This window comes from Lepisma saccharinum, chromosome 13 (genome assembly GCF_977018435.1).
Source record: "Lepisma saccharinum chromosome 13, izLepSacc3.1, whole genome shotgun sequence".
Classification (NCBI taxonomy): Eukaryota; Metazoa; Arthropoda; class Insecta; order Zygentoma; family Lepismatidae; genus Lepisma; species Lepisma saccharinum.
In genome coordinates, this window is record NC_139241.1 from 43,356,624 (window position 1) to 43,372,212 (window position 15,589).

General features: G+C 37.2%; 1 protein-coding gene across 2 annotated transcripts in view; it reads right to left on the bottom strand.

Moving 5' to 3' along the window:
* LOC145996930 (ribitol-5-phosphate transferase FKTN-like) overlaps positions 1-15,589 on the bottom strand; it is a 56,757-nt gene that overhangs the window by 31,726 nt on the left and 9,442 nt on the right. Inside the window, exons 2-3 of one of the 2 annotated variants that reach the window (XM_083133507.1) lie at positions 14,243-14,379; positions 1,646-1,861 (exon numbers count right to left, since the gene is read on the bottom strand). In XM_083133507.1, coding sequence (XP_082989633.1) covers positions 1,646-1,861; positions 14,243-14,308 — 282 coding nt within the window. In that variant the 5' untranslated portion in view covers positions 14,309-14,379. The remainder of the gene's footprint in view (positions 1-1,645; positions 1,862-14,242; positions 14,380-15,589) is intronic. The other variant, XM_083133508.1, reaches the window with a different exon arrangement.

Consider the following 15,589-nt stretch of genomic DNA (forward strand, 5'->3'; position numbering starts at 1 on the left):
ACAGGGTGTCCGGCTTAAAAGTATAATAAAAGAAAAATTAATAACTTGAGAAGTAATTGAGATATTTATTGGCGGTTTGCTTCTACAAGTATGTTAACTCAAAATGTTTTTTTACATACCTAATACACCTCGATATGTGCACCATTAGTGGCGTGACAGACATCTAATCTGTATTCCACTTTTCTCCAAGTGTTTTGCAGCATTGCAGGCGTAACATTAGCGATAGCTGCACGAATGCGATGGTGTAGATCTGGTAGATCATGAACTGGTGTCTGGTACACTTGATAAACCCCACAGAAAAAAATCAAGTGGCGTAATGTCTGGGCTTCTAGGGGGCCAAGCAATCCATGGACTACCTCTCCCAATCCAGCGATCTGGGAACTCATGATCCAAGAAATCCCTCACAATGTTCGCAAAAATGGCATGCTGCGCCTCTTGTTGAAAGATCACTTCACGAGGAAGTTGTGGCACAACATACAGCTCCAACATGTCGATGTACGTTCTTGCATTAACTGTAGGCTCCGCGAAGAAGAATGGGCCTATAACCCTGTCCTTCAACAATCCACACCACACAGTCACTTTCGGCGAGTCACGTTCCCACTCCATCACTACGTGGGGGGTTCACTTCCCCATATGCGGCAATTGTGCGTGTTTACCTTGCCGGAAGTGTGAAATGTAGCCTCGTCCGAGAAACAGATGAAATCGAGGAATGCCTCGTTTTCATCAATTTTTGCCAGAATTGTCTCCGCGAAGTTCTTCCGTCGTGGCCTGTCCTCGGTCTTGATTTTGTGACGAAGCTGCATTTTGTACGCCCGTAGGCGCAACCTTTTATGGACGACATCGTGTACTGTCGAACGAGGTAACTGTAACTGCCTACTTGCTTGTCGGATTGACTTACGAGGGCTCTGCTGGAAGGACGCTCGGATTAATTCAACAGTAGCCTCTGGAACTGCGTGCTTGGCATAGCGGCCCGACATCGAAAGCAAACTTTCAGCTTCCCGAAGCTGCTTGTCCCAATTCTTGATTGAAATGTAACTGGGAACATCGTCGGTTGGTCGCAGTCCATATTCAAGTCGAAAACGACGGTTGTACTAGTGTAACAGACTTTAGTTCCGCGAGAGAAAGCACACAGAACACCTTCTGCTGTGGAGTCCACATGGCTACTGACGCGCGCGTTTACGTGAACAAAGCAGTTACGTGCAGTTACGCGCATGCGCACGCGATACCAACTGCCGCAAGCACACGTAAAAAAACATTTTGAGTTAACATACTTGTAGAAGCAAACCGCCAATAAATATCTCAATTGCTTCTCAAGTTATTAATTTTTCTTTTATTATACTTTTAAGCCGGACACACAATATTTATACATATATACTTAGACCGAAGACATCATTGAATCTAAAGCGCATCTAAATTTTCAAAATCCAAAACCTTTAAAAACCTTTCAAAGCCTTTGGTTCGTAGGAATACGGTTTGTGGATTTTCTGGTATTCTTGTTGATACTATTTTATAGATCAGATAGAGCTTCACTCAATCAGTAAGTTGAAAATATTTGTTGCAAAAGTATCGTGTTTTATTTTATGAATTCAGCAAAAAAAGAAAATATACATATATTGTAACCCCTTGCTCTGTGCAATGCATTTACCTTCTCTAGGCTTTCAGTTCCCCAAGTAGCAAATGTCCACAACCGCTTCGTGGCAAACATTCCTTTCTTCTCCAGGTCGCTTTCAGCTTTCTGGTAATATTCCAAACCCTCAAAGTCTATGAGAACCACTGGAACACTCCACTGGGAGCAGACGGAGAGAAACGTCTCGATTTCTCCAACTGGCTTCCCGCTTCCACTCAACAGAAGGGCATAAAACTGCGTGGAAAATCAGTCAACCATTAACTCCATTAAGATGTTCATTTCAAGTTACAAAAAAACAGAAAGTTTGATATTTTTATTGCTAATAACAGAAATAAAATTCAGTTAGTATTCGAACAGAATAACCAAAGCAAAAAATGCGTTAGGTCTAAAAAATTGAGTGAATATTACAGGACTAGGTTATATTTTTATATTCTACCATACACAGAATAAATGGTTCCATAGTTTTCAAAATTTCAAAAATTATAGTGTTAGGTGAGAGGTCACATGACATGAGTAAGATATCTCTCGAACTTTTAAAGCTTTTCTTCAACAAGACGTGTAAAAGTTAATAACAAAATACAAAATTGTGAATTTCAGGACACTAACTCTATGAAATATGAAAAAGAAATAATGTAAAACCATTGTGCTGGCTAATAACTTGTATGGTGGATCGATTAGAGAAATCTCCCCATTTATACAGTACAATAAATACTAATACTCGTAATAATAATAATAATAATAATAATAATAAATAAACACAAATTTGAAATTTGGAGTAGATTTGGTTTATTTTTATTAGCTTATTTTTATTATTGTAACATAACAATTATAACCGTGGTAATAATAATAATAATTATTATTATTTCTACTATACTGCCTACGCTAGTGGCCGAGGTTTCGAATGCGCGGAGCCATACCTCCACATCATCTCAAGCTGCCTTTACAAGCAGTAGCACTACAGAACACCTTTTCATACCGATTTTAATTAAATGGTTAAATAATTTCCTTTATACACCGAGTACTGTTGTCAGATCTCAACATACCAGTTAAGCCCTTCACTTCCCAGGCACTCCAGTTCTACTTAACCAGGCAGGGTTATAACCAAGCTTTCTTTTCTTTTTTAGCGGTGGACAACTATGGAAAAATTACTGAAATGACAAACCTAGAACGTTGATTATGTAGGAATGTTTGCGAATATTTTATATTCAAAGAAAAAAAAATCGTAGTGTTTTTCACAGAATATGCTTAAAATGGAATGGAATTTGCGAGGGCCGTTAAAAATAACGTAAAATACTTTATTTCGGGATTTAATATGCATGAAAAAGATGTTTAGCATATCATTATATACACTTACTCGCGTACTGTCGACGTGGCCTTTGGCCACGTCTTGCACGCTCGCATGCGTGACCTTCGGCCACGTTGTGGTCGCAATCATGTTATAGATGGGGTTCTTCATAGATCTTAATGACTTTGAAAATGTCTGCATGTTGTATTGGATGATGGGGAACATATGTATAAGTTTGAAAAGTTTAGAAAGTAACTTTATATGTGTATGGGCTCTAATAAGGTACAAATATTCAAACTATTTTTGTCTATTTTCTTCATAATGAACTGAGTAAATAATAACAGTTTCAACATAAGTAGTTGGATGTTTTGCATCAACGAATTGAATAGCGACTAAATTTAAAATGCAATATTTACGTATTTGGTTATTTTCACATTTTTGAACGTAATTGGATAATAACTGTATTCCGTCATTCCCCTCAAATCCCTACCTTGCATCTGTAATAAATTGTGATGCTCGTATTTTGAAATTCGAAAAGTCTAGCATAATTCCCTTACAGTAGCTTCCGGAGTGAAAATAAACTTTCTTTAAGTTCCCTAGCAACGTCCGTTTCCATGGACAACAACAGGCACGGCAAGCTCTAAGGAATTGCATGTCATTATACCCCCTAAACATTTAGTTAAAACAAGCACGATGTAGATATTTACGCATTGAGTATAACGTAATTGTATCTGGGTTGAAACTCCTTATTATGTAGATGTCACCCTTGTTTCAGGCACCTTTTCAAAGCCACGAGTTCATTCATCTGTGTGCTATTGATCTGTGAGAAATATAATGTAGCTAGACAATTAAGAATTGAAGGAAACAATGTGTGCAAAAGAAATGCCCGTGGCAACGGTTGCTAAGGACGTGAAAAAAGGACATTTTCACCCTTAAGGAAGGGCGAATTGAGCGATTTTTGAATTTTCTCGGCCTTTCGGGACAATTTCATGGGGGGTCGTAATCGGGCATTTTTCGCCTCCGGGGCTTCCTTCATGGAGAACATTTATGTCAGTGAGTCAGTGAGTCAGTGGTGGGATTGGGGCTATATATATATTGGACTCGCGTACTTTCGACGTAGCCTTTGGCCACGTCTTGTACGCTCGCATCCGTGACCTTCGGCCACGTTGTGGGCGTAATCATGTTATAGATGGGGTTCTTCATAGATCTTAATGACTTTGAAAATGTCTGCATGTTGTATTGGATGATGGGGAACATATGTATAAGTTTGAAAAGTTTAGAAAGTAACTTTATGTGTGCATGGGCTCTAATGAGGAACAAATATTCAAACTATTATTGTCTATTTTCTTAATAATGAACTGAGTAAGTAATAACCGTTTCAAGATAAGTAGTTGGATGTTTTGCTTAAACGAATTGAATAGCGACTAAATTTAAAATGCAATATTTACGTATTTGGTTATTTTCACATTTTTGAACGTAATTGGATAATAACTGTTTTCCGTCATTCCCCTCAAAACCCTACCTTGCCTCTGTAATAAATTCTGATGCTCGTATTTTGAAATTCGAAAAGTCTAGCATAATTCCCTTACAGTAGTTTTCGGGGTGAAAATAAACTTTCTTTAAGTTCCCTAGCAACGTCCGTTTCCATGGACAACAACAGGTACGGCAAACTCTAAGGAATTGCATGTCATTATACCCCCTAAACATTTAGTTAAAACAAGCACGATGTAGATATTTACGCATTGAGTATAACAATATATACGTAATTGTATCTGGGCTGAAACTCCTTATTATGAAGATGTCACCCTTGTTTGAGGCACCTTTTCAAAACCAGGAGTTCATTCATCTGTGTGTTATTGATCTGTGAGAAATATAATGTATCTCGACAATTAAGAATTGAAGGAAACAATGTGTGCTGCAATAAATGTCCGTGGCAACGGTTGCTAGGAACGTGAGAAAAGGGCATTTTCACCCTTAAAGAAGGGCCGATTGAGCGATTTTTTAATTTTCTCAGTCTTTTGGGACGATTTCATGGGGGGTCGTAATCGGGCATTTTTCGCCTCCGGGGCTTCCTTCATGGAGAACATTTATGTCAGTGAGTGAGTCAGTGGTGGGATTGGGGCTTTATATTTATTGGATAAGCAGTTTCAGGGAATAATTAACAATTTTATCTTATATGTGCAAACTAAGGGGTCTGCATACAAGCCATACGATAAAACATTTGCAAATGATATCAGTCACATTTCCTGGTATTATATGAAAACGAGTGCCAATGACAAATTTTAATGCCATTTTTTGAAATCAGCACCTGCAAATCTATAAAAATTCATATATTTGCTTTGATAAAATTTCTGGAGGGGCACGAGGCCAGTGAAACCATGTAAACTACGCCACTGTATCCTAGCAGAACGGTGCTCTAGTACTTTTTTACGGAGACCTCCTGTACACAAATCATACTTTACTGATAACAATTGAAGTTCCTGAGCTTGCGTCCTGACTTGGGCATGTTGTTCATCAATTTCATCACTCATCCTTATCGTCGCGATTAGGCAAACATGGTAGAAAAGCTACGTGAAGTAGTGAATATACAAATATTGAAGCTTCATGTGTTATAATATCACACTCGATAAGGTATTCCGACAAGGCTATTTCGCTTCCATCTTCAAATGAAATTATTTACATAGAAAATCAAAACTGTTCAATTATCAATTTACTATTGCTCTCTCCACGAAAATATACCGGTCAAGGTTGGAGCTTCCCCCTACCTCCTCACCTATCTTGACAGTGACGTCAGCTGGGACCGCACTGCAACTTGATGTATCACTCCGCGCCAAGCATGAAAAATTCTCACCGTCTCATTTGCATCTCGGAGTCCGCAGAGAAAGTACATAGAAGGAGCGGAACGTTCTTGTGTACAGCTGATCTTCATGCGGAGAAATGTCAATGCTTGGCGCTAAGAAATAGGAACACGAAAAGTTAAACAAATTACAAAGTTAAAAATATATTTGGACTGAGAAACTAACGGCCTTATAATGTTTTAAATACGTGTAATAAACGAAGTATTGACATAAAGTAAACTTTGTCTTTGCCAGTCTTCCATCAAAGCCACTCTTGATGTACTTTTTTCTCGAGACATTGTTTGGTACATTCTCATTACGAACAGAATGATACGGATAATCCATTATCCTTGACAATTACGCTATTTGGTTGCAGTTTGGGTAGAATATCGACGAACCACGTCTCAAAACGCTGCCTCAACGCCTTTTCTCGAACGAAGCAACAAACAAACACTTTCCACAAAACCATCTTCGCTTCCTACATACACAACAACGAACCTTCCAATTTTATCTTAGATCTGAACTCTGAGCCTAGTCGGAAAGCATACCAATATGACAGGCACGTATCTAGAAATACAATTCGGGGAGAGGGGTCCGACCAAGTTTCTCAATAATAATAATAATATAATTAGAATAATTATATTGAATTAAAATAATAGTAATTGAATATGTAAATTAATTAATATTACATTGCTGTTATTACATGAATAGGTAAAAAATGATAAAAGATACACAGTAAAAACTGCATATCCTGGAACCTGTATAAGAAGGAAACCTGTAAATACGGAAAAAAGGTCCCCAGATCGGACCGATTTTATACCTGAAAATGACCTACTTAAGGCGGAAACCTCCTTAACGCGGAAACGGAACACCATTTAAAGACCAACGAGATGTTTTTATTCTCAGTAAGACGGAAATTTCTTCCTTTATTTTTTTCGCTCGCAAGAAAACAATGCAATACTGTTAAGTGGAACACGCCTCTGTTGCCACTAGCTTATCGGTAACATTGTCGACATGAAAGAATGCGCAACAATACCCATAGCTGTTACGATTCCGTTTCTTTCTTTCATCTCTTACCCTCTTTCTACATCTTTCTTTGTCTATTTCCCCTCTGTTCTTTCGTCATCTTTCTATTTTTTTGTTATCTTTCTTTGTTCCTTCACTTTTATCTCAATCTTTCCTCACCTCTCTTATTCCATCTTTCAATTTTTCTCTTTCCCTCTATGCGCATCGCGCTACGACGCCAGGGGTTCCGGGTTCGAATCCTGGCATGGGCATGGATGTTTGTGAGTGTCCATTTTACTTCGCTTTATGTTCCACTTTTGGCTAATTTGCGAAGATGGGAATGAGTGTTGATGTGATGAAATTGATGAATGTATCGCATTTTTATTCATATACGTACATGCATTAGTACTCTACATTATAAGTAATGCGAAATGTAAATCTGTCTTTCCATTATTTCCTGCAGCGCTCTATACTGTATTTAAAGTCAACCCTGTATAAGAATTTAAACTGTTAAGACGGAAAATTTTGCTCGGAACCATCATGTTCCGGGATGGACAGGTTTTACTGTATAACAACATCTATCCATTATGTAACTTACGTGTAGTTAAGATCACAAAATTTTGTGTAAAAGCAACAGCTCTAGCAAGGAAATTTATGTCAAATAGACATAGAAGTGAATATTTATTAAATAATTTTGTAATAGGCAAAAATAATTGTACTGTGATCGCTTTTAATTCCCTATTGGAATTGACGAAAAGTAAATTTGAAGATTAACATTTCATGCATATTATCATACGCAGTAGTGTGTATAAATCTTTGGAAGCAGTATGAGCCAAATTCCTTGCCTTTCGTTCAGCGGGGTATAACCATCGATTGTACAACAAATGCTAAACAATTATATTTTGAATATTTAATTTTAGTACTTGCTAAGTCTTTCGGGGGTGGGGGTCCGATTCGCATGGACCCCCCCCCCCTAAATACATGCTTGCAATGTGGAACAACTCTTTTGCCCTCCCAAGCTTTGTTTACAGAATGGCCAAAGGCCGACATTAACTCATGTCTCATACATGTAATGAAGTTTCTTCTTTCACAGCAATCCGATATCGCTTTATTGGCGCAGATATTGGTGGAGCCAAGCAACAATGTCGTCTACACAAACCCAGGTCGTACAAAATACGCCTCATTGTTGATGTGCTTATGGATCAGGATCTCAATCAATTGCGGCAGCCACTTTCCCACTGTTGGAAATTTAGTTTTCCAATTGCTCCTAAACGTTTTTGTGACAATTCAAATCGGCGTTTCATCACAAGTACGAATGCGTTTACACATCCCCCCTCCCCCAGTATGACTATTCAAAGTTTTCCCTTTACAATGCGATTTAAAGTAACACGCAAGCGATTGAAGTGAAACACTTGCCCGGATCTCGCTCGCTGAGGCAACAAGGAGACAAATGTAGAGTCGCCCTTACCCTCACTTCGACCTGCAACCCTGCTCCGAAATTCGGGTCAACGAACCCACGCATATTTTTTAAAACTTTGACTTGCAGCAAAACAATCGTACCAGATACTCTTCATTTGAACAGGTAAAGGTAAAGGTAAAGTGCTCCCCTGTGCATAGCACCACGCCATGAAGGCGTATAGGGGGTATGGGGGTAACGCCCGACACGTTCTTGATCCGGTCGCGAGTGGGGGTGATGTGATCAGCATCACGCCCCTGACCGTCTTTACCTCCCCAGGGTGGGCGCCGGGGCCGCTTCCATCGTTAGAAAAGTTCCCGGATTTGAACCGGCCGGGGATCGAACCCGGGACCTTTAGCATGGTAGTCAGACGCGTTACCGACTTTTTTTTAGGCAACAGCGCTACCACTGCGCTATCTTTTTTTTATATTACTATTATTACAAATTACATTTTATATGAACATGGTTAAAAATAAGAAACCTTCTTTTCATTCATATACAACCTTTAGGAAATTTGCATAATTATTTCTGTTATAAACAATAGTGTTTTGCATTAATTCTTGTTGTAAGAAATCTTTAAAATTACATGCGTACTTAATATTTTTGCAGTTTAAAGTATAGTAAATAAAATTGCTAATAAGCCATTGTACTGCATTCCATTTGGTTTTAGGATAATACTTAAAATCTGGTATTATTACAGTCTGTGTCGTATAATTAGCTGTTGATGTACGACATATTCTACTTAACATGTTTCGTAATTTTTGCCACGTGGTACTTGCGTTACGACATTTAGATATTCTGTGTTCTATTGTATCTTCCTCATTGCACACATTACATAATGACGTGTCACTGAATTGAAGTCCATGTCTTTTACTTTTGTTATCATATTTATCATGTACCAATATGTACCATAAGAATTGAACCTTGTTAGTTAAATGTTTCGCCCAAACATTCGTCGACACTAGGTTCCATTCCTTATTGGGAGTTTGTTGCTCTACTTTCGTTAACTGCGTATTTAGGTCAAGTTCCTGGCGATACAAGTTATTATTGTCTTGTACTAGGTTCCCTATCGTACTTCCTGCTCCGAGTCTGTACACACATTCTGCAATATAAGGTAAAAGATAAGCAAAGTTTTTCGGGATAGCTGCTGTGTGCATTGGCAAGGTCAAGGGAATTTTATCGAGGATCGATCGTAGCACTATCGCTGTGTAGCTATCTGGTTGTTATATAAGCATCTGTAGATTACGCGTGTTGAACAATGCCGCTGCTTTCCATTCCACGTGCATTAGTCCCAATCCACCTGCCGTTCGCTGTTGTACTGCAGTGTTGTAAGCCACTCTGAAAACCTGACCTTGCCACAAGAAATACGTAGCTAGCGATCGTAAACGTGTTGCAAAAATTCTTGACAAAGGGAAGAGTGCTGCAACAAACCAAACTTTTGCGAATATGTATCTGTTTAAATAATGCACTCGTGATATAAGCGATAAATTTCTTAACACATTGGTTTTAATCAAACCTTGTATGTTATTTATTATGGTTTCAAAATTTATATTGATCGTCGATTGTAATTTATTCTGAAAAACTATCCCCAATATTCTTACTTTATCTTTAGTTACAATTTCACGTCCATATGTTAAGTTTGTTTGCTTTCCCAGTGGCAACAAATACCATTTTTTATAATTAATTTTTGCACCTGATGTTTGCATGTATTCATTTAGACAGGCTATAACTTCCTCATAATCAGTCTTCGAGTTAATGAAGGCTGTTACATCGTCCATATACCCACATACATGTAAGTTATTTTCACAATATCTCAGAGATGACAATTTTGTTTGAATGATGTTCAGAAAAGGTGATAACGATAACATGAACAGATATGAACTTAACGGGGATCCTTGTAAGACTCCTCTTTTCACCTGTATTGTCGATGTTAGGAACCCATTAACAAGTACCTTAATATATATATTTCTAGTTAATAGTTGTACCCAACTAATAAATTTGTCACCAAACCCAAGTTTTTGTAAAACTAATTTTAAGTATTTATGGCTAACATAATCATATGCAGATGCAAAGTCAAGCGTGAAAATAGCTGCGTCAGTGTCATTTTTCTCTTCATATGTTGCTATTATATCTCTAGTTATCATTAATGCTTGGTGTATGGTTCCAACACTTGGCATTCCATATTGTGTGTTACCTACTAACATTGACATATATGGTTTTAACCTATTTGATATTATTATTGTTAAGATTTTATACTCAACATTCATTAGATTAATTGGTCTGTATTCATTAATTGTTATCGGTTTCTTTACCTTAGGTATTAAAACAGTCACTCCAGTACTACAATTTTTTCCTATCTTAATTTTGTGAAATACCTCTTGAACCCACTTAGTTACTGTGGGTCATATAGTAGGACATATCTTTTTATAACCTTCACTTGTAATACCATCGATACCTGGTGATACATTTCCACGTAAACTGAAAACCGCTTTAGTTATTTCATCCTGAGTAAACTCTTTTTCTAATATATTTCTATTTTCATCCTGAAGTATTGTGGGTATATTATTTATTATTATGTTGCCATCTATTATGTCATTCGTTTCTGTTTCAAATTTTTGTTGAAAATGTTCCTTTATTTCTTGTTGAATTTCAGATTGCATTATAATTTCTTTCTCATGTTTGTTTTTAATTTTGCTTGTAATTTTTCTCTGACCTCTATTTCGTTCTTGTTTTATATGATATAATGTGGTTGTTTCTCCGTGATCAAAAGGCTGTACCTTACTTCTTACTTGAATACCTTTTATTTTATTTCTATGGAATCCTAATAATATCGCCTGAACATGCTTAATTTTATCTTGTACTGACTTACCTTGCAATACTTGATATTTTAATTCATGCAAAACACTATAGTAAAAATTGTACATACTATTTCTGTCTTGATATTTTTGTTTTCCATAGTTTTTACAAAGTTTTTGGAATTCTACTTTGAAGCAACTATCCCACCACTCCACAAGATTTGTCTTATAAGATTTGTCTTGTTGAGCACGTCTTCCATTTTTCTTGAAACCGTACTATGAATTCCTTGTCTTGAATCAATGCATTATTTAAATGCCAGAAACCTGGTCCTCTACAAATATTATCTGAATCTATTTTGATCCTAACGATATATGCAAAATGGTTTGTAAAGCAAATTGGGAAAGTTTTCACATTAGAAACATGGTGCTTAATATTATTAGATACATAAATTCTATCAATGCGCGAGGCATGATTTGGTTTGATGTACGTATAACCTTCTTCATTTCCTTTACAATATTCCCATGTATCAACTAATTGTAATCCATCTATTAATGCTTTTAAAGTTGGGGAGTAGTTGTAACCTGGTTTTTGATTAATGGTTCTTAGAACTGAATTAAAATCACCTCCTAAGATGATAGATTTAATATTACCACTTAATTCCGCCGCCACGTCTTCTAGAAAGAAGTGGTTCCGCTGTGTTCTGTTTTGTGAACCAGAAGGTGCGTAAAGATTACAAAGTTTTATTCCATTTAATATTGCTGTTATCATTCTTCCTGAATAGTAACATTGTACCTGTTGTATCGGTATTCCTTTACGAATATAGAGAGCTGTACCATGATTTTGTGGAGTAAAATTATTATACACATCATATATGTTACCGTCTTCTAAATATGGAGTTCCAATTTCTTGCAAAAAGGCTATATCCACATATGCTTTTTTAAGGAAGTCTAGTAAAGCTTCCTGCTTAATATTACTACACGACTTATTATAATTAATAGTAGCTACTGTATAGGTCAACATATTATGAATGTATAATGAAAAACTAAGGGTTACATGTATATATATATATATAAATATATATAGAATTATAAGAAAATACTCTTTTCCAGTTCATTTTACCTTAATATTACTCTGTATATATATGCAATATTTCACACCAATTATCAAGGCCAAACTATTTGTTACATTATTGTTTTGATTTACTTAAATCACCTACCCTGCGCCTAGATCTTCTTTTCGCTAAGTTCATGTCGCTCACTTTCGCCGCACTTTTAGTCCGTTTTTTTGTACCAGTTATATTTTCCACTACCATTTTCATATCTACACTACTACTCTCACTATCTTCATCAGTAATCAACTCACTATCCATATGGTCTCCTATTGCGTTTTGTTGTTCTTCCTGTCTTTCTGCTGTCTTCTGATCCTTAATGTTATTGGTGCGTACCACGCCATCCTCTACGACTACTTCTCTCACTGATTCCGGTTTGGAGTTTTCTTCCTTAGTTACCAAACATGGTGTACCATCTTCCTCTGGGATCTTCGAAGCCGCAACTGCCACTTCTGCTTCCTTCGTGGTGTCTTCTACTGATTTGGTAGGTGTTCCGTCCTTCTGGGGGTTAGGGTGTCTTTCTGTATGTGTTTCAGTTGATTCCAACTGATTCTCAAGGCTAGTAGAAGGTGTTTCACTGGATGGAACTTCTTGGTATGGTCCTTCTCGTTGTTGCGCCACTTGACTGTAGTTTAGTCCGTGCCTGAGCGGAACTCTCAGGGCAGTGGGTTGACGAAGGTCGCACATCCTACGTTTGTGACCAGGCTGGTGACAAATCTGGCATGTCCGTTGCTGTCCATCATAGATAACGTGACACTGAAACGAGCGTATTACTAGAAAGGAAGGCATTGGTTTTGTGTCTTCCATTTTAGCCACTCGCACTCCATTATACACTGGGTATCGAAAGTTCCCCGACCATTGTTCTTTGTCTACACTATCGACAGTTCCAAATTCTCGTAGTTTTTCTTTCACGCTATCATCGTCCATTTCCAATGGGAGATTAAAGACACGCACAAATTTCACTTCCCTTCCCGCATCTTCTAATGACGCCATGTTGTTCTAATAGTTTTCTCATTGTCGCTTCTCTCACAAATTTCATATACACACAACTCAAAATTGTCGGGAGTTGTATTCCCATCAATTCGTCAACATGCAGATGGAATTTTCCGTGAATAAATTCATGTATATCCGTTGCCCTCTGTTTAGGAGCATTCACTGGAAAGCTTATTTTTATCGTATTTAACCTATTCATTTCGTTATTCTTACTTGCCACTAAAGTACTTACTGGTTTATCGATTTATCTGTTATTTTACAAGTCCAATTTTTCAGACATAGTTGACTCACTAGCTGCACTCGGGGAAACGCACTACCAGAGAACGATATCAGCACGTCCAACACCAACGGCGTCCACCGAGGAACTCTACTGAGCCACCGCAGCCACTTTCAACAGGTTTTTTAGAATCTAATATCTGTAATACATTTCTATGTACTGTATATGATATCAACGTGCTTCATGTAAGGAACTATATTTTTGTGCTCAAGTCTCGCGAACTTCCCGTTCGAAGGCGCGTTGCCATCCCGTATTCATTATCTGAATCCAAATCAGTTTCGTACAGTTTATTATGTTTATGTATCGTGCTCATTTTAATGGTTATAACGCTGTAAGTTTGCAATACTGTTACGACATCACTGCCAAGTTAGGTTGCACCTGCGTATAGCCCTCCAGGGTTGCCACACTTCTTCTAAGTTGCTCAATCGACACTTCGCTCACGTATGCGGTTGATTTCGTCGGTTGAAACTTTTGCTTATTGGCAACACTGTAGGTGGGTGGCGTGACCTTGACTGGCCTTAGCCATATCATTTATATTGTTTTTAAATTTAATACGAGAGCAGTTGCAATCTGATTCATTCAATCTATGTTCACTGCAGTAGAAAGTGTGGGAGAATATATCGATCTAATGCAGATATAAAAATCGACCAGTATTGATTGCAAGTTGGAACATGTCCCAACTTTCTCGTTCACTTTTTAACGTCCCTCGTAAAAATAGAAAAATGAAAGTAACAAACTAGTTAGGTGATGCTCGCAGAATCTGATAACTGTTACATGACGGTTTATGTGGCCAATAATTAATTAAAACAGCTCCAAATTACTCACTACGATTTGAAATATTTAAAAAAATATATGTACCTGATATGCTACTGCAAAGAAGAATATACATTTGACGAGCTTCTTTAAAGCATTCGATGACCTCATATCTATAAAATTGGATCCTAGGGGCAACGATAGAAGCCGGAAAGGTTGTCAGTTGGGATACAGGAGGTTTCCTATGAATAGAAAAATAAGAAAAATAATTAAAAACTAATCATGCAGTGTCCTATTACACACCTAGGATAAATTTTAATATTGAAAATAACATAAACATATCTTCACTATTCTCCACATACATTTATCAGAATTCTGATATCAGTGGCATATTTATTTACCTAAATAAATATTATAGTGATGAGCGAGCACAAAATCGAATACAGAAGTGTATATCTTAGAATACAATATGTATACCTGTGGAGGAATTTTAGTCACATCAGATTATATCTTACCTACAGTTTCCGGTGTAAACTACATCTCCAAATAATCCACAATTACTGTTAACGTGTTAATTCAGTGCGTGTCATCTCTTCTCGCCGAATCTCCTTTCGCCGAAAATTTTCAATGGATGGAACTCTGTGATGGAACTTTCCCTCCGCTGGGAAATTTCAAGTATTCGCAGCCTAAGTAACACCTCATTCACTATTTTAAACGAACAGAAAATGTATTTAAGTAGAAATATGGCGAAAGATACCTAGAGAAAGGAAGTACTATTTATAGTATCTGTGGACGTGAAGAAAGCAAGATGGAGTTAATTGGATAAAACTTATACATATTCTGAATAAGGTCAGTGAAGGTGTGGAAGAGTGGAGACTCATAAGCAATATGTTTCATGAAATGAAATAAACTGAGAGTAGAAGAAATGACAGAGGGAAGTGAAATTGGGTGAGAAGTACGACAAGGATGCTGCTTTTAATCTACATTATTAAGCATTTACTTAGAAGAATTAGTAAAGAACTGTTTCCAGAATAGGGAAGTCTAATAATAGGAGGAAGAAGAACTATGTATAAGATTTGCGGACAACATGACATTGTTAGCAGAAGACGAGAGGACGCACATTGTAAGCATTTAGGATGAAAATAAATATGAACGAAACAAAGGCTATCTATGGTTATTGGGAAGAAACGGAGGAAAATTAACGTGAGACTTCGACGCCAAAGTATAGAACAGATGTCTAATTTGATGTTACATTAGACTAGGGGGAGGAGGTAATGCAACCACCATCCATTCCCCAGATAAAGTGTCGCAAGTGAATGAAATGAGGTAGTTATGTTTACAGCAGTTTATTTCATATTGTTTTTCAAACATTTTTTCAGAAATGTTTACATATGAGTCATTCCAAGCCAAATCAACACAGATATGTGCAATTTCCAACCTGACCATCTCCGA